Genomic DNA, 26851 nt, shown 5'->3' with positions numbered 1-26851 from the left:
TTGTCTCTCCTCTTAAGTGGGAAACTGGGGCTCTGAGAGCTTGTTCGTCTTCATTCATCACTATCAACCTGGTCACACTTTTCGCTCATCCCTCGCTATATACATATAACCAGCTGCATTGTTCTGCTCCTCCACATCTAAACTCACTTAATCTGGCCGGCACAATAAGGCAAATAAAGATAAATGTCTCAATCTGTTATATTACTGTCTCGAGCAGGAAGGGGGTTTACTGCTCTTTGTGTGCAGTAGCATGTGTGGCTGGGAGTGTGAGACAAATGAAAATGAAGCCAGTCTAAAACAACAAAGATAATACATTTAATATTGTTTCTCTTTTGGGCAATGCGAGATACAATGTAAACATGTACAAGATACAAAAAAAAGGAACAAGACTTGTCAAAATGAAACTATAGATAAGAAAATGCCCTGTTTTCAAAAGGAATGCACATGTGCAGAATGTCTCCAATCAGAAAGGAATTTGGACAGCACTTTCACTGTATTGTGTCCTATAGTGCACTGTTATACACAATAGAATAATGGTTTAAGGAGATTAGCGTGTGGCCCTGTCACCATGTATGATTTGGTGGGCGGATGACTCCTCATTGCAGGATTCTTTGACATTTACAGCGGCATAAAGCCTCCTTATTCTCCTCATGGCATATCTTTTGAAAACAAGAAGCTTGCAAAAGTCAAACACCATTTGCATAACATAAGAGAAAATAAAAAAAGAATAGCACCTCCTTTGGTCCAACTCGAGGCCTGTAGCTGTTGTCGTGTTTGTTCGTGTGGTTGACGTGCTGGTAACGGTTTGTTTTTGTCAGAATTTACAGATCGAGAGCTTATGGCATTGGGCTTCCACGTCTTTCTTTCTTTTTTGGCACAGGCTCCACCTTCTCATAAATCTACGTCAGCTGTAACTCAACATCAATCACTTTTTGACAGCTCGCCTCCTACGCAAAAAAAGTATGGCTAAGCGCCCCGCCGCAGAATGCAGGCAGCCGCCGTGTTCTTGATTAGGACGCTGTTGGCGCTGCAGGATCGTCCAACTGGCAAAGGTTAATTAAGACACACGGTCGTGCTGATTAGAAACAGGGACTCGAACAGAGACAAAGAAAAGTGCCACAAAGACACAGCTGGGCGCCTCGTTCCTCGACACTGGCGAGTCAAACGACTGCGATTGTGCGAGGAAGTTTTCAGGATGACATGAACAAACAGCATTCCCCGCTTCGCAGGCTCGGGATTGTTCTAGCCCAAGCTCTGCGGCTTCGCTTGTTCTTTTTCCTTTCTTCTCTCACACCCTTAAAAAAACCTACAAAATCAACTCCCAAAATACCTCAAACCTGCTCACGCACACTTACTACAACTTTCTTATCAAACCTACCCCTCCTTCTACCAAACAACCCCCTTCATAAACTCAGAAATCACCCCATTCCAGAGCTAGGTGCTGTTGACTTTTGAAGCCATTTTTTTTTTTTATTTGTTCCATTATAAATTAACGCTTTATTCATTAGATGGGAACAAACGCTTCGAATCCTGTCACTGTTTTTTTTAACCAAAAAGACACAGGGAATCCACTATTCTTTTTGTGTTATTCCAAAAAAAAACTTTTCAGCACCGAGCCTGACTGACACTGACAATAAAAGAAGCTACAATCAGAAGTAAGGAATCTGTTTGTTTTTTTGTTTTTTTTTAGTTATTCTATGGACGGAGACTGAGAGTGAGAGAAGCTCCTGGAGTGTGAACTGGATCATCATTTATGTCTCCCAATGACTTGCAGTTTCTTGCAAAGCAGCTTCGAAAAAAAAATAAATAAATAACATGAAATCCTGCAATTAAAACATAGTTTGGAGTAATGAGATCACAGCTCAGGTTCGGCAGTGGACAGCTCATTAGGTGTGGGGGGATTTGTTGAAAGTGGAATCGGATAAAACGGGCTCCCTGTTGGAAGGAATTATTTTTAGAGTAGAAACCGTTCCCGCTAGTCTTTCATCTCGCTCCTATCAAAGCTCTCGCTCCTCTCACCCTGTCTCCTAGAATCCACTATCTGATCCATCTTGTGTCTCCCCTGCATCCTGCCCTCACCAATCCTCATCCTTGACCTCCGAATCCTCCTTCCCCTGAGTGCACCTGCAAACAATCCATCTCATCATGCAAAAATATGTGCACAAAACACACACACACACACCAAAACATTTCTGGATATCTCAATCATTTCACCGGGAATAAACTGCTCAGCTGTGTCGAGGAAGGAGAGCTGGAAACGTGGTGAGAGAAAGAAAGAAAAAGAAAGAAAGAATGAGAAGCGGGAAGCAGAAAGGAAGTGTAGCCACAAGGAATAGCCTACGCTATGGCGGCAGCTAGTGTTTGGGATTACAGAGTTTAAAGGTGCTTCACGCCTGAGAGGTGCCTTTCATTTGTTAAAATAAAAAGAGAGCGGGGCTGTGAAACGGAGTGCCGGCGTGGTTTTGGCCGGCTGACTTGTGGGAATATGTGGAGAAACCCATATGTTTCCTCTGGCGTGAAGGACTCCTCATCATCGCTGAGTGCGTGTTGGCATGTGCGCACACGAGGAATGCAAAAAAAAGAATATATTACCACCGCCAAAATCCATTTCCATTCTGGCATTTTTAAGAGCGCTGTTGATGAAATAGGCTGAAGTGCTATGAATGAAAAAGAAGCCTGTCGTTTAAAGGAACAGTTAAGACATGTTTGGGAAGTACATGTATCCGCTTTCTTGCAGAGAGTTCGATGAGAAGATTGATGCCACTCTCGTGTCTTTACGCTAAATACAAAGCTAAAGCCAGGAGATAGTTAGCAACATAGCTCAGCAAAAAGACTGGAAACAGGTCAGTGGCTTCCTAGCATCTTCTTTGTCAGCCAGGTGTAAAACTACAACGTTGTCACTTTAACAAGTGTTAAGTAGTAAGTACTGCACTTTTTCTAACCTAAGATAAGCCAACTGTCTCATGTCTTTTGCTTCTTATTTAAAGATTCCCTACAGACATTGTTTAAGACATAAAAATACTCTGCTTTGAATTATAATGTGTCTAATGTTTTTTTTCCCCAACAAAACAGTTAAATGACCTTGTTCAAAATCCTTACAATTGTATCTACTTTTTTCTGCCTTATTAAAATTCCAGAATCTATACCTATGCAAATATTTCCTCACATCAAAGGTTTAACTGCTGAGCTGTCTCCTACTTCACTGGATTCTCATTCAATTCTCAGTGCAGTCCACTGAAGGCTTCAAGTTACCACGTCACACTTGCGTAAGTTGCACACATAAGGTGCTTCTCACTTCCCTTATCTGATAGCTCCTCGCTCATCGGCTGAACCGGAAGTTGTTCTGGCCCTCCATCGTAAATGGCCGTCTGAAAGCTCTTATTCCTGCCTCGAGGATCGAGGAGCTAGGACGGAGGATGGATCTCCGAGGAGCTATGAGGGTACACGAGAGCAGCCTACCCAGAAGCCGTGCAGCTGAAAGCCGTTGCTAACTCCGCCCACACAGCTGACGAATTCACGTGACGCGTCAGAGGAAAGGACGACTCACCCCACTAAAAACAGATTTCTTCGTTTCCTCTCTCCTCCCATTCCTCGTGTCTCTCCCATGCTTCCTCTGTTGGAGGGAGTAAGATGCAAGGAAGGGAGCAAAGTGGAGGCCCCGAGGATGCAGTTTAATGGAAGTTAGAAGGACCCATAGACCTAGACACCTACAATACCAAGACACGTTCCTTGTGTGTGTAAACATACTTGGCAATAAAGCTTTTCTGATTCTGATTCTGACAGTAAAATAATGGACAGGGCTTCTGGGCCTATAAAATGAAAAGCCAATGCTGAAGTGCCTTAAATCTGCATTCTATCTAATTTCCAGCAGGGAGCAACTCCACTGGCTCCAAGAAGAAGACTGTTTCAATAGACGTCTGTGAGAAAATGACCTTCTTCCTCCTTGATTTATTACCTCAGTAAACAACCTGTTCCGCACGCTCCCTCCGAAAAAAAAAAACCTTCACCTTTTGGTTTCAAAAAACCAAGACGGCGACGGCCAAATCGCCAAACTCGAGGCTTCAAAATGGCACTCCACAAACCAATGCGTGATGTCAGGGCTGCTACATCCATTATCTTTACAGCCTATGGTTGCACACTGGACCACGATTGGCTTCCACTTGTGATGTCACAGAATCATGCTGGTAATGTTTTGAGTGGAGGGTGACTTTAACGACATGAGCGTGGCAGGAATCTTCTCATCGAACTCTTGGCAAGAAGACAAATCCGGGTATTGTAACCACTAAGGTGGAGCCCAACGAAAGGATTTATGGACATAAGCCCCCTCAGCTACAGAGGGAACTCTAAATATTGGCCTGTACACTCAGGAAGTCTTTAGCACAATGACATATTCCCCTGTAGCACATGGATAAGGCCTGCCTGGGGTTAAGCAAAGACAAAAAGAAAAAAAAGTTCTTCTATTTTTGGCATACATCCTGGAAGTTGATGGACTGAACTAAAATGGCCGGAAGCGACGTACATCTCCCCGCTCGGTTGTTTACCGCCGAGACTCTCCCGCCGACGGTTCCAAATGTCACCTTTCGCCGCGGTGATTTGTGAGGAGAAGTCTGACTTGGTTTGACAATGGAGGGGGTGAATATCAATAGAGGCCTCGGCTTAGGTGCAGAGAGGACACATTCCAGAAAAACAAAACAGAAAAAGAGGATAACAACAACAACAACAACAACAACAACAACACAGAAACAAGAAACTATCAAAATTCCATTCAGGCACAAACGTGACAGCTCAGAGCAGGGCCACTGAGGCCCCTGATGATGGGCCCATGACTCTCCATCTGTGAAGACCCCAGACAGACGGCTGTAATGTCAATACAGAATGGGCCAGTGGGTTTCTGCCATGCCGTTCACAGATCGCTGTCCACTGCAGGAGGAGCAGAGATTCTCATGCTCGTTGGTATAAAAGTCCATCACGTCAGGAGATAATGAGATGTCACATACGACTGCTTTGGTCCAGTGAGTTCTCCAATGCTTTTAGAGCATTTCACATCTGCTCTTTAAGATCGACTTAAAATGATACACTTGAAAGGATGGCAAAAGCTCATGACTGGCAGTTTGACTGGGAATATCTACTCCCAACAGATGTAATGGCATGGTTCACTTTTTTTTTTTTTTTTTTTCCCTAGACCTGTGATATTTTTCCTCTCGTTGAAGCCTGATGTGTTTCTTATCTATTGCACATTTCCTCGCGGGTACATTTCAGAATTTGACAAAAAGAGGAAATAAGAAAAAAAAAAAAAAGAAAGAAGGTAAAAGCATGAATAAAGATAGATGCTACACAGCTAAATGTATGCTTGATACAGAACGATTCCCTTGCTATTTCAGCCAAGTAAATTCAGCCCAAATCAAAACAAGCAATATGCAATTATAATAGGTGCTGGAGCGAAATGTACAAAGTGATTAAACACATTTACATAATGCCTTCGTCTCGATGGGAAGGGGCCTTGTTGCCGGACAGCAAGTATCAAAATCTTATTATTTGTAGGTACTTATATGGTTAGCTTTTTAATTTTCATATACCATAATGAATGAACAATTCCGCACATATTTGACTAAATTATGAAATTTTAGATTTTTTTTGTTGACTGCTGGGTGAGCATTTTTGGTGAGTGAAGTCCAATTTGTGTGACAGGGATAATTTGTACAATGCTTTACATTAATATTTTGAGTGGGGGAATAAGGTGATTGTCAAACCGTAATAAGAAATACAACTATTTATAATAAATACACATAAAATCAGGCATTATGTAAAGCACAATAAAGATGAAGGAAGTGCCCATGATTTGCTAAAGTTGCAGCACACAGCATAGAGGGGGAAAAAAAGGGAAACTTTTAAATTTTTCAAAAAAATAAATTATGGTCCAATACAAGACCCGTGCTACAAAAATATTTTAGCTGCACTGAGCTTTCAAAGAAAAAAAAAGAAAAATGCTGTACAGTTTTTTTAGTGAGAGTCACTGACCAGCAGTGCATTTCTTATTGCACTGAGGTAGGATGGCTGGTAAGCCTTGTGGATGGGATAAAAATCATGTTGCAGTACCTTTGACCTCCCACAAGAGTTCTCTATTTCTCCAATTCTAGTCCAACTTTGTTATGGCCACTGTCATATAGAGAACTCATTACAGAGTTCCACCTCTCATTTGAGGTGAGGGGGGAAAAAAAAGAGAAAAATTAAATAATTACCAAAATGTATTCAATAAATAATATGCTGAGTATTTACTGCATCTTTACATTAATGCACCGTAAAAAAACAGGTTTAAGGGGCACTAATTCACAAAACAGAACCACTTCGTTCCTCGTTATTGCCGCTGTGTGATCACAGAGTAACAAATTGACAAACAAAAAAACAAATATGGTTTTCGCTAAAATAGATAACTGCGATCTAGCAGGTACTGTACTTTGTTTAATACTGTGATACTGTCCAGCAGAAACATAATAAAGAATTAGTGTTCAGCCTCATATAGAGAGCTCACACCGCTCATTAGAAAATGTATTTCAGCAGTCTTGAACATCAGCCATTTGAATTTTGAAAGTTGGATTTTAGCTCAGAAATTCTCATATTTTATTACTGCATTTGGGGAGAATTATTCCTGACTTGGTATTTTCAGGTGATTGGTAGGTCTTATTTTCATGATCTTATAATATATAATATATAATATAAAACCTAACTATAATTTGGAAGATGTGAAAAAAAACTTTGAAACAAATTGATACACTACGTCTTCTATTTAATGTCAAAACCCATACTGCACCGCAATATCTCTTACAACTTACTTGTTTATTTCTAGTTTCATAGATTTATATTTTGATAAAATGTGTGCTTCCAGGTACAGTTTTTTTCTCGTTTTAGGCATTTTGTTGAATAAACTGTATTACTTGTACCATAAATAAATAGTAAAATCACAAAAAATAGCCAATGAAATGACATTTCTCTTTGGTTTGATCACATTTTGGGATAAATGCTATGCAAATATGTCCCTGGGATTCAATTATTTCACCGCATTTCCAGTATGTATTCAATACATCTCCACAACAGCGGCAATATTATATGTATACAAAACAAAATATATACAAATCAAATATTCCTGGAACTACTCACTACAGTAAACCTAAACCTTTGTAAACTAATTGTCTTCCTATTTTGAGGTTGTTAACTACCAAGATATGAGGTGGTTTTGTTACAAGTTACAAGTTGTTCCTTTGATTTTCCAGAAAACTAAAACATGTAACTGTTATTTTCAAGTTTCACAGGTTTTCTTTTAATACATTTGATATCCCAGATAGTTACATCTGGGATTAAAAGCATGAATATTAAGATATTGTTCTGGGGCTTGATGATCTATGACAAAACTAAGCCAATTTATGAAACCTGAGCACCTGAATCCTGTATATTTTACCAGTGTCAGCTGGTACATGACATGAGGCAGGAGCTTTAACTTTTCCAATTCGAGGCTGTCGGTGGATAAACAGATGTCACAAGAAAGCAGAAATAATTCTCTAAGGAAGACTTGCACCAACACAAGGCATATATATATATATGCCTGAACAATGAACAATGAAGAAAAAAACAAACAAACTGATAACGAGATTAAAAAGTTGTTTTAGTTTGCTTGATGACTTGTGGCTTGAAACAAATCAATTCTCTGGTGACTGAGTCCCTTTAATCTCTGTCCAATCGCGTTGGACCAATTAAAGAACTCTAGATCGAAACTTTGCACTTTGTTTGCACTCTATAGTGGAGCTCTTAACTGGGTATGGAATTACTCTTGGTGGTGTTCATAGGCCTATGGCACTCTTAAAAGATTTGGTTGAGTTCATGTTTTGCCATCCACCATTAGGACCTCCATTCAGGTGATCAAATACAAAAGGCACTTATCGACCATCAGACTCAGCGAAGGGCAGGAATAAGCATAACCATTACCCTGCTCAACGTCTGTATTACATGACGCAAATCTCTTTAAGAGGTTATCACTCCCATTCATACCATGTTATCTCAAAGACACTGTCCTCTTTAAATGTCCTCCACCCAAGAATGACCAATCCCACATTTCGGTCTCTCAAATATTTTAAATCTTTACACTCCTCTTTGTATACATTTTAGTAAACCAGCACTAAAAGTGTCCTTCCTCATCAGATTGAACATCTTTCTTTTTACACGCAGTCATAAATGTAAATTTTTTAAGGACATATTGCTTACGGGAGATTGCAGGTAACATTCTTAAAGAGTGATGCCACCGACGTCCTTGGAGACATCAAAAGGGGGAGGTGGGGGGAAGGGTAGGGGAAGAATGTGGGGTTGGTTTTATTTTTTCCGCTCTAGGTAATTGGAGGGGACCCAGCCCTTGCGGGGAAGCAGGCTGTCCTGCACCTGGCAGTACCACCAACCATTGGGGTTTCTTTCCAACACCTCCAGACAGGTGCCCTCAGTAAAACCCATTGTTTCCTCATCACCACGATAGTCAGCGATGGACACGTACACATCTCTGCCAAGGTTATTGTGGATCAGTTGGCTCTTCTCTATGGGCTTGGGTCGAACTGTGGACACAGGGATGCCATTGCGTTGGTTAACTCTGCTAAGGGCGTCCTGGACATTGCTTGTGCTGAATGCGCTCCCTGAGGACCCCAGGCCGGAGCGCTCGGCAGGCCTCGTCTGACTTTCAACAACCACATGTGGCCGCACGGTGCTGAAGGAGGCATTTCGGCGGACACCAAGGGTGGCAGAACCAGAGCCATAGTGATCACTTCTGCCGAGAGAGTCGTTTCGTCTCAGAGACCCCGTCATGTAGTGGGAATCCTTGGCTGGCTGTGTTGTGGTCACAAATACCGACTGAGGCCTCACTGCAACCTGGCGAACCCCGTTCCTCATCCGAACACCTCCATTAACCATCCCTGACGGCTTCGAGAAGCCACCCGGAGGCTTGGAAGGAATTGGCGGAGTGTTCCTCCTCAAGCCTTGATGCTGTTGGCTCAGACCTTGGATATTGATGTTATTGAGGGCCAAAACGTGCTGCTCGTTTTTCTCCAGGCTGTTGGACTTACTCCCCCCACTCCCGTGTCCATCAAGGTCCAACCCACCTGCTTCGCCAACTTGTCTGACAGGTTCCAGGTAGTACGAGGGAGCCCAGCCCTCCTCGGATCCCCATCGGATGTACCACCAACCGCTCTCCTGCTTCTCCAGAACCTCAACCTCCACCCTGGCTGGAAAGCTGATCTCAGAGTCCTGGACCTTCTTATAGGCATCCAGGGAGCGGTAGAGATTGGGGCCTTCCACGTCTGAGTCACCACGGCTCCCTTTGGAGTAAACCGAAGAGAGATCTGAGGTACTGCGCGAGCACATCGAGTCCTCTGATGAGATGACGGAGGCTGTTTCAGAGTCGTCCCCGCGAGTAGTTTTGAGGCCATGAGGCCGGAACTGACTTGTAGGCCTCAGCTGCCGTCTCAAAGAGCTGATGTCCATCCTCTCAGGACTCTGGGATTCAGATTTGGTCAGGAGTGGTTTAGGTCTGACAGAAGGCTTGGGCCTGGTCGAGGGGCTCTGACCTATTCTCTGCTCCACATCCCGGCTTAAGACAGGGCCTTTCTTGGGGCCTCTGCTCAATTCATCTGACGAAGAGTGGGGGCTGTTGTCCTGCGACCTGAGGCTGATATCTATGTGTCTGCCCAGGGTCTGGCTTCTCCGGTTCATCTCTGGCGTCATGGTCTTCATGGGTCTACCAGCTACAGGTGAAGATCCTGAGGGCTTGCGTGGGACTGTGGAGGAACGGTAGCTCCTTGGGGAATTTGGCTCACTGGAACCTTTGACTGAAGTTCTTTCAACACCACTGCTTGGCCTGAAGCCGTCATTCTCATAAATACACTCCTCTTTTGCAACCTCCTCTACAGACCTGAAGGAAGCTCTTCGATGAGTGAACACAGGGGATGCCTTGCAGACAGGAGGAGAGGCCTTGCAGACAGGAGGAGAGGCCTTGCAGACAGGAGGAGAGGCCTTGCAGACAGGAGGAGAGACCTTGCAGACAGGAGGAGAGGCCTTGCAGACAGGAGGAGAGGCCTTGCAGGAAGGAGGGGAGCGGTGGTACTTGTCGCTGACCACGTTGCTGATCTTCACATCCAGGGCACGCTCATCCTTTAGGGAATCTGTGTCTGATTCACCTTCGCATCCGATTGCAGGAACATCATATTCAGGTTCCTCGTACACAGGCCTGCTCGCCGGCTCTGAAACTGTAGAGGCAGAGTTAGCAGGAGGGGGAGCCTCCTCAGACTCTTGTTTTTTGACAGGCGGAGCTGGTGGTGGGACTTTGGGCCGGGTCAGGGTGCTGGTCCGACGGCTGAGGTTGGGCTTCTTACGCTTGTCGATGTAGGAGCAGGGGGCCCAGCCCTCCATCTCTCCAATCTGCACATACCACCAGCCTCCAGGGTTCTTCTCTATCACCTACACAACAAGACATGGAAGATTAAAGCTAAATAAAGATTTTGTAAATTTGTCTAAATATGTGAAACTTGCTAAACAATGGAATAGGGTAAGGGGTATGGGTTTAGAGTTAGATGATCAGGTGATCCAAGACTGCTGTAATTACATCTGATACTGCAGTCTCCTTGCAAAGATACAGTGGTGGGAGAAGTATTCAGATCCTTTACTTAAGTAAAACTAATAATAATAACACACTTTAAAAATACTCTGTTACAGGTAAAAGTCCCGCATTGAAAATGTTACTTATGTAAAAGTATGTAGGTATCATCAGGAAAATGTACTTAAAGTATTAAAAGTAAAAGTACTCAATGCAGAAATATCATTACATTTTAGAAACTGCAAAACGATCAAAACAGTTCTGTCAATCATCTACGAGTTTTATCAGCTAAACAATTCAGCTTTATTTGTAGGCCTATATAAATTATATTGTTGGGTAGTTTTATTTATAATAAAAGATTGTTTTTTATAAACTACATGTGTTTTGTCTGCAAAAAACGTAATTTGTGACATAAGAAGTCACTTAAGATGTCAGATGAACGTAGTGGAGTAAATATTACAATATTTCTCTTTGAAATGTAGCGGAGTAGAAGTAGAACGTGGCATGAAAAGAAAAGACTCAAGTAAACTACAAGTACCTCAAATATGTACTTAAGTACCGTACTTGAGTAAATGTACTGAGTTACATTCCACCACTGCAAAGACGTTAATGACAAAAGTTAATTTTGCTAGCTCTACATAACAGAAAAAAAACCTTGAAGAATTCTGTTATCTTCATCTCTCTACCTGAGTCGCTGCAGAGCGAATTCTCTCTACATCATCTCGTTCAAACACAAATCTCAACACCGGATCTCTATTGCCGTAGCTTTCCTGTCTGTCTATCTGAGGAGCACACCGTTGACATATTCAATGAGCCCTGACTGTCTATTCTCAGCGACAACAATGCAGATCTGGCCTCTTACATCAGCTTTTTGTCCTCCACGGAAACTGATGCCATCCGAGATTGAGGACTGGAAATCTGCTATAGTGTAATACTCTGCTTCCACAGCAGGGGGCTCTGGTGGCTTGGGTAACTGGAATCCCTGTGCAGCAAAGGGGAGAAACGTAAGCAGCTGACATCATATCTAACCAGCATTATATTATGTCTGACTATGTCTTTAGAATGAGTATGACCAAAGGCATACCGTAATATGGAAGCTGCATATGATGATAATATAAACATATAACAGTATGTATAGTATTTAAGTGTGGGCAGTGGTAGATTCAGATAATCAAAGATATGCTGAAATTATGCTTGTGTTGTTAATGTGCTTTTACGGTTGCTATGCCAACTCTCTCAGCAACCTGGGAGCTAATTAATAATCTTTCTTTTTATGTTTATATTCTTATTTACTGTATTTATACTGCTTTTTTAAAAACCTGTGTTTGTAAATATGCTACAACATTCTTTACTGTGATCAAAGGTAGTTCAGTGATGACTACTGTACATGTTTCTGTTGAACAACAATCATATTAAAGAAAGCCCTCTTGAGTATTGTTAGGAAGCAGTAGCTTGTGAAGTTGTCTTACCAAGTTGGTTTCTCTTCGTGGGGGAGGTTTTTGTCTCAGATTTGGAGACCCTGACAAACAAAGAAACATCCCATTAAAATGTATTTGTAACACACCTAACTTACATCAAACAACTACGGAGTCATATTTGTGCCTCATTCCTGCATGTGCAAAGAAAGAAATACTTATACCATTGCACCAGCCCTAAGTGCTGGCAGTCTCATATTAAAATGTCTTTGAGTGCTAATGTCTTTATAAAATATAATTTATGTACTTGAAAAACACATGCTCAGGAATAAGGCACAAATATAATGCCATAAGGAACATGAAATAGTAAACAAAAATTGGACATACATTCTTAGTATGTGAGTAAAATGGAAATCCACACACCAAGCCCACAATCCCATGTTAAATAGCCTCACAGATTAGTGTGACCAAGTATATGCAATTAGATTACACCACCATCACCATTAGATACACCGTCAGCCATGTAGCTTACCTATAGCATCAAAGCCTACACAAAAGGAAAATAACATGTCTTAATGTCTGATACAAGCACTACAAATCCTTCTCTTCTTTGCTGCAATGCATTTACTTCTTGATTGTCTCCTAACACACCATAAATGCTTACCAATTTCCACTCTATGAGGTGCCACTCTGGCAACAGCTGGGGACCCTGGCTCGCCCCTCCCTTTTTCATTTAGGGCAGCACTCGCTGCTATTCCCAGACATGGGCTGTTAGTGTCACGGCCGGCACTCAGCCTCCTGCCCGTCTCAGCGTTGATTTCAGAATTATAGGGCATGGGCAGGCTGATCTCGCTCTTGGAGATGTGGCGCTCGGGTGTGGTGCTACCCTCTCCGTCTGTCTGGATGTCCTTCTCGCTGACCGACTTCTTTTGTAACAGGTTGCTGATCTCCATGATGTTGCCGATGATCTCCACGGGGCCTGTCAGGTTCTTCTTGCGGGGGGAGAAGTCCTCTTTCACCTTTTTCAAGTAGGAGGCAGGGGCCCAGCCCTCTTTCCCTAAGTATCTGTGGGTAGAATGCATAAAGACAGAATATCTTTATAGTGTATATTCTTGAATTTTCCCCTGTTTTCTATTATTTAAGGAGGCACTGCACCAATGTAACGCATAAATGTCACTTTATGGGGGCATGGCGTTTGAAAGATGTGGACATTTACCAGGCATTATGGGAAATGTAGGATCCAGAGTTTTTGGATCTTTACCCATACAAGGGACAAACATATCTGGATATTTTAGCCTCTGTTGCGTGATTTTGACCACTCTTTTATTAATCTGCCTTTTGTGAGCCCCCCAGTTGGAAGTGCAATACTAAATCACCAGAGTACCCCTTTAAGATAGGGCACAAAGTATTTATTAGTTGGACCATAAATCACACCTAGAATGAATAAACAACTACATTTCTACATTTTCTGGCATTTCAGTAATCAATAAAATACACCAAATAAGATACTGTGTATTGAAAAACAGACACGGTTTTAATTCTAGTGACGTGGAGGTAGCCGAAGGCAAGTAAACTGACTCAATGTGCAAAGAGACACTACTTCCCCACATTTCAACATTCTTTGTTAAGCTAAATGAGTCACTTTAGAGTGCTTTGTGAAACAATAAATAATGTTTCCATTAGTCATACGCCTGAAGGTGAGCCATTTTCTGCTCAGAAGAGATGTGATCATTTCTGCTTCCCTGTTACATGACTCCAAATGCACGACCACTAGGAGTCCCCATAACCTGATAATATGCACCTTTTTTCTTCTATTTTTGTCTAAATAGAAACAGAATTCAAATGGAAACAGAAAGACTTGATGGCCAAAATGCATATATGAGGCTGCATTTGAAAGCTAAATTATTCTAGTGACCGAAAATGGGCTTGTTTAGCATGTGATTAAAACACCATCCACCATACACTACATCAGTTCAAATATGGTTGAAAACAGTTATTTGTCCCTAGTCTATAATAAGTCATATTTGAACCACACTAACTAAGACATGCTTAATACCACACTATGTAAAAAACCACACATACTTTCTACATCTTGTTAACAACACCTGTATAAAGTTTAAGACCTCTAGGCCTAACCTTATGGGAGCTAGGGAGTTTTCAGTATGTGGTCCCCTGAACCTCTCCAAGTAAAGAAATTGTGCTAAATGCTTTTATACTGAACTTAGCAGACAGTTAGCAATGGACTCCACACAACGAGATTCAGAATGTGGATTAATATTCATGAAAAACGCCTTTGATTCTTTTGATCGGTGAACATTTATGGACCAGAGAAATATAAATAGGCCATTAATTGACCCAGATTTAACATTTAGGACCAGTTCACAGGTAGGGAATCGTCATGATTTATCATCTCTTTTGATTATTAGCATTAGGAATTATTATGAATCATGCTTTAGTGCTTCTGATCTCTGTAAAATGAACTGGACGATTGGATTGTGGAGAATCTAACTGATCTAACGATGTGTAGCATGTCCATACTGACACAAGTTTTGAACTTAATGTGATTGAATTCTTAATGTGAAACATGTCCGAACCATAGACTGTAAAATAAGATGGACCCCCACCCCCTCCCACTGTCCAAAAGTGAAGCCAAAATATCCCGGGTACGGGTGCTGCCATCTTTTAATTTTGAAGCCAGAGTTTGCACAGAAGTGATTGGGGCTGTGGGGGATGTGGTATCAATGTCCCACCCATACACCTGTCCAAACCAACCAAACGTGACTCAATCTCAGCTGTCAATCATGACGTTTCACCCCATTTTTATAGCATCAACAAAAAACAAAACAAAAGAAACTTCAACAAACAGTGTGATCAGAACTACCTAAAATGACAGAAACCATCTTTGGGAACAATGTATTTGACCTGTGCTTTGATTTGTTAGTTGATCCTGTAGGTTTAATGAGGTCCCTATAACAGAAAAAGCCCACGCTTAGACTTCCCTGTATAAAAACGGCCCACTGGGAGCAGCATGACTCCGACTTACATCTGGATTATTATTTCTTGTTGGACAATGGGCTCTGATACGACACGTTGTGCAACTGCAATGAGGGCCGAGGCGTGTCAAATCAAGACATGCCAATTTTATTTATATAACCATATATGACAAATCACACATTTCCTCAAGGGGCTTTACAATCTGTTCAGCATATGACCCCCTCTATCCTTAGAGCCTCGATTCGGATAAGGAAAATTTCCCAACCAGCTGTTTGAACAAGTGCTTTATAAACATATTAGCCATTGACTACAAATATCACCCAATCACACATAAGCACCTTTAACAGTGAGTAGGTTTGTGGGTATATACTGTAAGCATGCACATGCTCTTATGTGTGCATGTGTTTGTCACATGCCACGAGACAGCATGTTATAGTAATCAGCTGTGCACTCTCTTTAGCCCCCCGGGGATACGAGGAAACAAACAACTGGCAGGAAATACACAATGGCTTGGTAAACGACACACATTTGCACATACAGGCAGACACACACACACACACACACACACACACACACACACACACACACACACACACACACACACACACACACACACACACACACACATAAAAAAAAATTATCCCATGCAGCACACCCAGTTGACCTGTGGAGAACGCTATATGGAAATCTCAATATCATTACGCAAATAATCAACATTCATTTATATACAACTTTAAAGCAACCAATAAGAGCTGCAGTAAAACGCTGCCTTGATCACAGCACTGACGACCAACGATGTTCTCTGAGGACTGAAATTGGATTCACAAAAAAAGAAGCTTTGGACTGATTCCATTTCTTTCATTTAATGTAACTGTGTCCATGTCTCGGACACAGTTCGCAGCTGTTGGCCATATCCGGACACATCTGGTCCGGCGCTGTTTCCTGTCTTTTCGCAGTCCATTTTCTAGGAGATCACCCCCAAAGTGCAAATAGAATTAATTTAAACACATCTAAGAATCTATCTGTGAATTGTCGGTAACACTTTATAATAACCATCATTAATAGATGGTAAATTGATAGTTTAATTAATCTTTAGTTAATTGTCATTAATCAGCTTACTAATTATTAGTAGTGCTGTAAATTAACAGTTTATTGTTAGACACATTATATCCCTCAAATGCTATTTTAGGGATCAGGTAATGATTAAAAAAAAGTTTGTAACCCTTTAAGATAATAAAGATAATAGGGGGTGTGCAAAAAAATCAATTCATATTTGAATCGCGATTCAAGCTCTACAGATTCAAAATCGATTCACAGAATTCCAAAAATCGATTCATATTTAAAAAAAATAAAAAATGGGAAAAGTAACTGCATTTACATACTGTGAATCTTTTTTTTTTTCTTTTTTTTTTTAAATCGAGACTTGTTTTTGAATTGAAAATCGATTTTGAATCGAATCTTGAGCCTCAAATCGATAAGATAGATGGACCAGAAATTCCTAACACTTTTTTAAGGGTTACTAGTTGGTTTGTAAACGTCTATAAACAGTGTGTGGATGGTTATTATAAAGTTGCAACAGATGACTATAATACTTTGTTGAATAGTTGATAAATACTTATTGTTAATACAATTGTTATTGGTTAGTTAGTGCTTGGTAAAGCAATGATGCATTTTTTGCCCTTCATTAAATTATATTAAAAAAATTATCTATATACACACACATATATATAAAAAAAATTATCTATATACACACAATATATATATATATATATATATATATATATATATATATATATATATATATATATATATATATATATATTGGACACACCTTCTCATTCAATGTGTTTCCTTTTTATTTTCATGACTATTTACATTGTAGATTCTCACTGAAGGCATCAAAACTATGAATGAACACATATGGAATTATGTACTTAACAAAAAAGTGTGAAATAACTGAAAACATGTCTTATATTTTAGATTCTTCAAGACCCTTTGCTTTTTTATTAATAAGGGAAAAAATTCCAATAATTAACCCTTAAAAGGCACACCTGTGAAGGTAAAACCATTTCAGGTGACTACCTCATGAAGCTCATTGAGAGAACACCAAGGGTTTGCAGCACTATCAAAAAAAGCAAAGGGTGGCTACTTTGAAGAATCTCAAATATAAGACGTTTTCAGTTATTTCCACTGTTGTTAAGTACATAATTCCATATGTGTTCATTCATAGTTTTGATGCCTTCAGTGAGAATCTACAATGTAAATAGTCATGAAAATAAAGAAACACATTGAATGAGAAGGTGTGTCCAAACTTTTGGCCTGTACTGTATATATATATATTTTTTTTTTTTGCCCTTTATTAAATTATATTAAAAAAATTATCTATATACATACATATCTATGTATATATATATATACACTTTATATACACCTATATATATATATATATATATATATATATATATATATATGTGTGTGTGTGTGTGTGTGTTGTGTGTGTGTGTGTGTGTGTGTGTGTGTGTGTGTGTGTGTGTGAATATATATGCTTTGTTTTTATGAGCTGAGCACCTTTTACTCCTCAGCATTTACTCACCTGATGTACCACCAGCCCTCCAAGTTCTTCTGGATCACCTCCACGGTGACGCCTTTCTCAAAGCTGACTTCATCCTTCCCCTGACTGGTGTGCGGCTGTATGGTCATGTATTTCTCCTCTGGGAGGTCAGGAGGGGTAAAGCAAAGAGAAAGAGTAGCAGAGTGAGTCAACTGTTATCATGAAACAGGCTCGCATCGAAGGGGTTCGACCACTGTATCGTTGACATCTTTCCAGAGGTCCTCATGAGGGGAAGAGAAAGCAGAGTGTGGCCTACTTAAAATGCGCCGACTGTTTCCATAGCAACACAAACAACCCTCTCCCCCTTGTTCTACACCAGAGATCTTCAACAGTCCTTAGAGTTACTGCGGGGGGGGTAACCAAATTATTGTTAATTTTAGATTTTTTTTTTTAAAGAATCCAACATATTATTAGCAAATATAAATCAGTGGAAAAAAATCAGTGAAAAAAAAACATTGATGATAGCTGGCCTATAGGTAAGGTAGTCCCAAAGGTAGCCATCCACAGTTACAGTTAATCCTTAAGATTCACTGTGCCACATGCATGTTTAACATCAAAACAGGATTCATAAAATCATGCCAACAGTTATTATTTTCAATAGCTTAATATTTTATGCACTACAATTAATAATAATAAAGGCTTTAGGCTGCCCACACATTATTGTAGGCCCCGTTTAATATGCAACTTAATGTTATACTATATATGTAGTAGGGGGTCCCTGATCCATCTCTCTCAGTTAAAGGCCTTTTTATGCTGCTGCGTAGAATCGACGGCGTACCCCCGCAGACCCCTCTGCGTCTACGCCGTAGCCTGACGTGCACCTCTCGAAAAATTTAACTACAGGTCGCAGCGACGCACGTTTCCTGGTTCTCCTCCGTAAACAACATGAAATCAAGGAGAGGGTTAACTTTTCCTGCTACAGATTCCACCCCGTGGTCAGAAAGAACAGGGGAGACACTTTGTTTCTCTCACTATGACCCTAGAGTCAGTACTCGCTCCGAAGCTAATCGCTGTCACACTCTCACTTCTCCCTCGCTCTAACACCCACTCCCCACACACACACACACACACACACACACACACACACACACACACACACACACACACACACACACACACACACACACACACACACACACACACACACACACACACACACACACACACACACACCGGCTCGACGCACACACCAGCGCACAAGTATTTATCAGGCCACTTACGTAGGCTACGGCGAAAGCTCTGCGTGGAGCCTAAGCAGAACCATAAAACAGCCTTAAGGCTTATAAAACGCTGGAGACCCCTGTCCTACACAAGAATGACAACCGGCTCCCTCTACTGGTGGAACCGCTCCCCCTTGCGGCTTGTTTCCTCTCCACACCAGGCCTCATTCAAGCTATCTGGACCCTGATCCAATGTTCTGTCTCCAGAGGGAGATTCCTCTTGTAGCAGGAGCCTCCCTTGAGAAGATATTTGGACAAAGATCTCTCTTCTCAGATCTATATCTGACCGCCACTCCTCTCTCACGCTCTGCTAGTTCATCCAAGACCCTGTGGGGAAGGAAATTCTACAATTGGCTTAGCGGGGAGCAGTAGAAGGTTAGGGGATTCGTAGACACCGAGGCAAAAGATGGGATCAGAGGAGGAGACAAAAGATTGGCTTCCCAGCAGTGAAAGGGATGATCAGTGGACAGCACATTGGCTGATGAACTGCTATGGTATGGAGAGGAATAAAAATCATCTGTGTATGCAATCTGATGACTTAAGTGGGAGAAAATATGAAGGAGGATGTAGGGTGGGATCTAAACATGTTTAGAATAAATGAGTTAGACATTAGAGAATGTGACCTTAGTTGGCTGGAGGTACAGCAATACAATTGGTCAAGGAAATGTGAGGGGCAGGGATGATATCTCAGAGGTACAGTATGTGTTCTTATTCATCTGAATGCATGCTTGCAATAGGTGGTGTAGGCCCAGACGGCGGGGATTTAAGTTCCTGTCCTGCCTGTCATTACAGAGCAGCTGAGGTCAATAATGTGGAAGAGTGGAATGTCTGGCCCTGAACCTCAGCTTGCAAAGCATGATGTGTGAAGGTGTGTGTGTGTGCGTGTGTGTGTGTAGGGGTTGGGGCGAGTGCTTGCGAGACAGAAAATAACAAATGGGTTGGCTTACAGAGAAATCTGGAACTTCTACCTAAATGTGTGCGTTTGTTAAGCGTTTATATCGATGTACTCCTAGTCGGGATCAACGGAAGTACAGTTCCAGGATAAAGCTTGACATCCGATGTCAGGCTTTGTCCCTCTCCTTCCGCTCTCTGTGTTGTTGTTGTTCTCAAAATCGCTTCGCTACGGAAAACAACACACTTTGAGCTAGCAGGCTACACGTTGAAAATGGCAAAATTTGGATCGTGCAACATGGCAGGCCTGCTTGGTTCTTTTGGGGAATAGTTATAAAGATTTACAAAGAATATGTTTACACCATTTACTCTCTAACTGGGACGTTTGGGACAGATTAGCGGGAATTTCTGGGGACAAAGTACACACGGCGATACATTGGTAAGAACAATATGACATTTAACAATGTATCCAGCTAATTTAAATTGCTTATTTTACTGTATTGTGTGAACAGTTAACTTCATTTAATATTGTAAGTGGTGTTTTCTTTTGTGGGGTGCAAATGTTCCACCGAAACAAGTTCCTACTGACAAACTCTTTGGCACTGTGTGTGTTGTGTAGTTTATCATGTAGTTGCTTTTAATTCCCTGAAGACCGGAATAAAAGACGAACGATTCTATAAATCACATCTGCGTGTGTCTTCATGAGCTGTACACGTGCCTCAGTGTCCATCTTTGTGTGTGTGTGTGTGTGTGTGTGTGTGTGTGTGTGTGTTGGCGCCGGCGTCACACTGCAGGGACAGAACAGTGAGTTGAGAGCGGTCAGTGGGATTCTATAAATCAGATTAGGGACCTCCTGTAAATGATAGCACTCAGGGCAGGGCGGAGGACGGCAGGCTTGTGTTAAACTTTGGAGTGTGAGACGCCACCCCTCCCGAGTGCACAGTGAGGTCACTTGGCTGTCAGTAGCCAATCAACATCCCCAGAGAGGTCAAGACACCCTGACCTGGCTTTGTGTCCGAGCACGGGGGAGTCAAAAAGAGATGTGCTGTAATTTAATTTCGGTCCCGAGCGTGCACTTGTTTTATTGTCAAGATCTCCAGTTCACACCCCCCTCTTCTTTATGAAGTGTAACGTAAAAGGCAAAGAAGTCTGTGTCAGCAAACAGGCTGCAGAGTATACTGCTGTTCTCTTCCATTAGCAAATTACATCCTGCGAGAACATAAATGCTACGTGATCGCTCTTTGTTTTCGTCCTTTGCCAGTGCTCCTAAATCAAACTGTATCTCAAGTGTCTGTGCAGAGCTGTAAAACCTCACTCACACATTTCTTATCGCTAGCTCAGCAATGCATTATCAGGCAGGGACAGTAGTGTCTCCATTCACATAGCAAAAAGCGGGGGAACAGGGATGAGAAGGGAGTGGGGAGGATAAGAATGAGATAAACGTGCAAAGGGTGAAATTTGGCATGGGTCAAATATCAGCTTCTTGAACTTTCATAATGAAATGCATGAAATCTTGCCTTTGGTTGTCTTAACTTTCTGGCACTAACATTATCCCCAATAGCAAGTTGTATTTGATTCAGGGCTAACTGGAGCACTGTTGACAGTGAGACAGACAGCGTACAGTAATTGGACAGCATGTCAACAGACGGTAACACAGTCAGAAAATGAAGTGTGGTGGTGAATGAAAAAGTTGGAAATGACATGAGTCCAGTCAGCAGCAGCTGCAGTTTTCACGGTGAGACTATTTTGTGATGGTGGAAAAAGAGCTACCGGCCCAGAAGCCGTTAGCGGCCGCGCTGCGTTACGGATGCGCCGCAGTCAATGCTTGCTAATCCAGCAGCCGCTCCACAGCACATCCCAAAGCGTATGTGAAGCGGCTCTCTGCTCCGCTAAAGATACGCACGCAGCAGGTCTATTTTCACACGAGCCACGGGCTGTTTGGACAGCCGGGTAGAAAGTGAAACAGCGAGACTATCCGGTCAATAAACCAAAAGACACCCCCCAATATCATACATGTCTCCTTTATAACACCACGGACAACGAGATATTCATCCTTGGAGGTTGAAAAACATAATAGACATCCCAGATGTTAAATTACAGGAGTGCTTAGAGTGGAAGGTAGATACTAGCTAATAAACATGTGACTGTTCTGTAAAGTACTTGTAGAGATAATAACATCTGCAGGCATCAAGACGTTCCGCTTCTGAGACGCTCCTGATGCGTATGGTGTGTGGCTAAGGACAGAACAAAACCGGAACGCCCAGTGGAGAGAGAATTGGAGTTACTGAATATGTAGCAGCAATACCCTCCAGTACTTCGACAATCCAACCAATTGTCATAATTTTGGCCGTTTGAGGGCCAAAAGTCAATGGTAAAATACCCAATGATGTATTTTATATTTATTATTTAAGTATAACTGGTAATTGCATCAAACCTTGGCCAAAAGGTTTCTGGATTTGGCCATCATGATAATAATTAGCATTTCTGGTGGCCTGTAATAACATTAGCAATGCTAAGTCATGCTAAAGGGCATAGCGATCAACTGTAAACATTGCAAGTTAGCTGTGCCCTGCGAATGCCTAAGTAGTCTGCATGTTTGCACTGATATTCAACCGAAGTATGTAACTTTGGTATGCATGATAACAGAAAAGACATCTCTCCATGGCAGTATGAACACATTCACCTGCTAGGTAGCCCCATGGCCAAGATCAGCTGCTTGCCCCCTATTTAGCCACCATTAATGGGGGCCCAGAAACATATTAATATACAATATAGTCATGCATGTCTCGAAACTAGATTTAGGCACAGGGATCTTCAAGACTACTTTGCTGTTTTTGGTTGCAGTGTCTGTTAAGCCTGGAGCCTTCAGGACCCCTAGAAATCTGGGGTCAGTTTCCTGCTTTGCTCAGTGGGAAATCCAGCCTTGCATGGCAGTGACTTTAAACATTTGTATTTTGGAGAAAGTAATTCGTATGTTCAAGTCTATGCAAATATTGCTTAAACAATCAAAGAGCCATCGCACTGTACAAAACAAATAGATATATAGGCATAAGATATATTAAATATGTGACCTGAAAAAGTACCTCTAACCTACAAAAGTAAAAAGTAAAAATAAGTGGTGGAGTTCAAGAACATGAACCAAAAGTGTTGAACGTGTTTCATTCTCTGGTGGCGACAAATAGCCGGGTGACTCATCCACTCTCTACAGAGGTTGAGGTCTGTGTGATTAAAACCAGTCGGCAGATTGGGCTGCTGTCCCACTTTCACACTTTCCACCAGCTTATTGGGGCCAAGCCTCACTGTTCTGGGAGACATATCTAGTTAGGTAACATTCCTGCAGACCTGGGTAACACTGTTCCCCTAACCTGCCATAGCTTCATATGCTTTGATTCCATTCCATTAATGACGATATAGTGTGAACAGTGACCCTTTATTATTTCTATTCAGACTTGTGACAAGAAGGTTGCCAGTTTGAATTCCTAAAATAAGCTGTTTCGGGGGGAATTAATGTGTAATGTCCCCCTGTCTACCGCTATTCTTCCCCACAAAACCAAACAGGATTAACGCCATGGGTATGTGGCCGTGTGAGTAACTTACCCTGCATCAACTGCCTGAGGCTGCTGACTATAGAAGAATATATCCTGTATGTCAGTGTGTGTATTTTTAGAAGGAGCGCACATACATTCGGCGAGAGTTTGCCCTGTATTCAATCTCCTCTGATTGATCACTAATGCCCCATTGCCCGCTGGTCTGGAGGAAGGTGGTAACACAAGCCAGTCCAGCCATGCTATACTATGATACAGCATAGAAAATCTGCTTAGAAACAGAAGAAATATTGGATAAGATAGAACACCATAATGTAATTATCATAAGCACACATAAACACATAAGATTCATTATTAGTTTCACTTGTTTTCATTTTAAACAAACTGTATATCCGAATACAATGCACATTTTCTATGTGCTCAGTCTGCCACTTTTTAAGAAAGAAAACAATTCCAGTTCTAGTTCCATGGTATCAGAATTTTGGATAGTCATCATGGAAACATTAATTGGTCTTGTGACAAGGGCTGGGAAAGTTGGCAGAACAGGCAGCCAATGTGCTCTGACCCAATGGAAATGAAATTGTCAGACTGACAGCACAGTAGCCCAATGGATTGGGGGGGGGGGTGCCACCTTGTGCAACCTTCTAGCCCCGCCCCTGATGATGAGAAACAAAGAGTGTTTTACGGAGGTTGCACAGGTCCAGGAACAGCTTCCATAAACAAATTATAACTACAGAGCGTCTGTTTGAAGCCCTGACTAAGCCTGGAACCAGACAAGTGCCTAATTGACATTCTGAGAAAAGTTTGCATTAGAAAGCGCCACTCGCCCCCCCAAGAGAAGTGACTGCGTGTTTTTTCAGACATAGACTCATGTCTCTCTTTCAGCACTGAAGCAAAAATGACTCGAAAAAAAACACAGATGACTTGCCAAATGCTACAATGAAAAGCATGCAAGAACCTCTTCATGTTTATCTTTTTTAAAGATTTACAAGGGAAATGCAAAACCCCTAACAGCATTTTAAACCTAAGGGAGTTTGCTTTAATTAAGCAGCAACACTGTTATACAATCATTTATGTTCACATGGCTCAGTGGCCGTCAAGGTTGATGAGTTTGTGTTGTGAGAGACGAATAGCCTTAATTATCCAAATCTGTTTAAGGCAATCCAATTATTTTGCTGCTGTGTGTGAGCTGAAGAGCGTTCCAAGTTTGATGGAGTGAGATTTGAGATTTCACTGTCAGAGCCGACTCATGGCCACCCAATGTGCTGCTCCCGGTAGATACTCAAGGCCAGTTGTTGTTGGCCGCAAACTATTTGAGAGTGCAGGGGAGTGGGGCCATTTGTGGGGAAGGTGTGTACTATATGTGTGAGTAAGTTTCAGACACTTGTTATCGTGTTAACTTTAACTTAAAAACTGAGCTTACAAAGTAGCTGAAGTTGAGTCATGTAATGACACCTGAGGCAGTGCTATTCCCTGATGAACCTGTAAGATGTAGGGATGTAACGATACACTTAACTCACGATTCGATGCGATTCACGATTCAAAGTTCGCCATACGATTTTGTCACGATTTGTTTAACAGAATGAGCTGCAGACAAATGACTGAACAATTACTTTAATTATATAAACTGTACAAAACAACATGTGTCCTCTTATCAAAAGTGCAACTGAAATTGTATTTTAAATAACAAAATTTAAATAAAAGATTTTATAATTAGATTTTTAAAACAAATCCCAAATCCAAATAACTAAATAAACAGAAATGAAATCTCTTCAAATAAATAAACTAGTTAGTTAAATCAAAAGGAGATTACGCCCTGGGCCATTTAAAAATTGCATCGCGATTCATTTTTTATCTGAACCTGTTGTACTCTTTACACATTTACATCGCTTTTTATTCAAGATGCATCGTTCCATCCCTAGTAAGATGTAAACTCAGAAATAGCTAGTAAGGGGACCTTTGAGTTGAGCTCGTTTTGCCACACATAATCTTTCCAAGAATCAACGAACACAAAAAATGTGCTTTCATCTGTGAATGCATCTGCGGTATATGCATACATGCTAATAATTATGCACTATATGTGTAAGCGTCCTTATGCATGAGCTGCTTTGCGCTGCTATGTGGAGAGAGACAATGACTCAGCGTCTGATTCCTTGTGGGTTTGTGGATTTGTATTGTATGCATGTGCAGGCCCATCGGTGTGGGATATGTATACATTTACTGTAACTGTGTAATGTGTGTGTGTGTGTGTTTGTGTGTGTGTTCCTGCTGTCTTTATGTTCACCTCTGCTCTGCTGGCGGTTGACTATACCCCCGAGGGTCCAGCGGCGGTCCAGCCTCTTCAGATGTGCCTTGCGTCTCTTAGTAACTGATGATGATGAGGAGCAACCAAAAAGAAAACAAACAAATAGATGTGGAGTTAGTGTAAGAAGCATTGATTAGCAACGTGAACAAAGGCAAAACAAAGGAAGAAACTGTTGTTAGCGACACCACAATAGTTTCCAAGGGACAATGGCAAATAAACAACGGCTTGTCAAGTCTGAAGCCAGTAGACCATCTCTTGCAACTATTAGCTGGCTTTAGCATTTTAGCTAAGGATATGGTAAATGCAAAGTTATGTGCAGTTCGATGAAAACAAGCAAACATTTTTCGAGTTTTTTTTTTTTATTTTATTATACACATATACAGTATGTGCGTAAATCACACCTTTTACTTCCTAAAGTATGGAGTGTATGGATTAAAAGCCACAAGCAGGATTAATTTGAGGGTCCAATCGTCCTTATTCATTTAGGATGGATATCTAACCACCACGTGTTATACTGCACCGTTATTTATACAGTAGGTGGATGTGTAATAATACTCTTACTTATGATGTTGTGTATATTAATTTTATAAGATATGATGTTTTATTCTATTTTTAGGGAGCTTTGTTGAACATCTGACTGGCACAACAGACACCATGAACCTAGCCTGGGTAAACCCTGACGAACTTCCGGCAAATTTGAGATTTGCTCTGCAGGTCAGTCTGGCGAAGAGCCCATTGAAACCCATTTCCAATGTTCTCAAAATTGAGGCACCAATCACAACCGCTGAGGCGGGCTTAACACCAATCACGACCGTTGAGGCGGGCTTTACGCAGACGAGGATAGCGCAGTAACGGCGAGCAGCTTTTTGTTTACATTCAACATGACGCCCATGACCGGCGAGCTGCAGGTCAGTCTGACATATGGCGATTTCATGGCGGTCAACGTTACAATTAACTGACAACAGAAGTTATACGAGTTACAGTTCTCAAGGACGCACGCACACACGGACAGAGACACAGTCTCTTTTTCCTTTCTCTCACCTTCTCCGCCGTGTGTGGCGCGTACCTGCAGTGCTCGCGGTGTGAAGCGCGTGTCCGCGCTATTCTTGCACATGTAGGGAACCTCGTGAATTAACCTGCAACATGTCAGCTGTTTGGACATTCTTCAGCGTGTGTGCAGAAGATAACAAGTTTACAATATGCAACACCTGCAAGGAAAAAGTAGGGCGTGGAGGGACGACACCAAAAA

At 41.6% G+C, this 26851-nt stretch overlaps 1 protein-coding gene across 7 annotated transcripts in view; it reads right to left on the bottom strand.

Moving 5' to 3' along the window:
- Window positions 1-5157: 5157 nt before the first annotated feature.
- Window positions 5158-26851, bottom strand: part of sh3pxd2aa (SH3 and PX domains 2Aa) — a 151797-nt gene continuing 130103 nt past the window's right edge. For 5 of the 7 annotated variants that reach the window (XM_039797176.1, XM_039797190.1, XM_039797209.1 and 2 more), the window contains 7 exons: window positions 25582-25665; window positions 17624-17741; window positions 12701-13101; window positions 12569-12583; window positions 12091-12140; window positions 11484-11603; window positions 5158-10485 (listed from right to left, as the gene is read on the bottom strand). In XM_039797176.1, coding sequence (XP_039653110.1) covers window positions 8359-10485; window positions 11484-11603; window positions 12091-12140; window positions 12569-12583; window positions 12701-13101; window positions 17624-17741; window positions 25582-25665 — 2915 coding nt within the window. In that variant the 3' untranslated portion in view covers window positions 5158-8358. The remainder of the gene's footprint in view (window positions 10486-11483; window positions 11604-12090; window positions 12141-12568; window positions 12584-12700; window positions 13102-17623; window positions 17742-25581; window positions 25666-26851) is intronic. The other 2 variants (XM_039797182.1, XM_039797199.1) reach the window with 1 other exon arrangement.

Source organism: Perca fluviatilis, chromosome 1 (assembly GCF_010015445.1).
Source record: "Perca fluviatilis chromosome 1, GENO_Pfluv_1.0, whole genome shotgun sequence".
Taxonomy (NCBI): domain Eukaryota; kingdom Metazoa; phylum Chordata; class Actinopteri; order Perciformes; family Percidae; genus Perca; species Perca fluviatilis.
The sequence above is the reverse complement of the archived record's forward strand: the minus strand, read 5'-3'. Positions and strand labels throughout refer to the sequence as shown.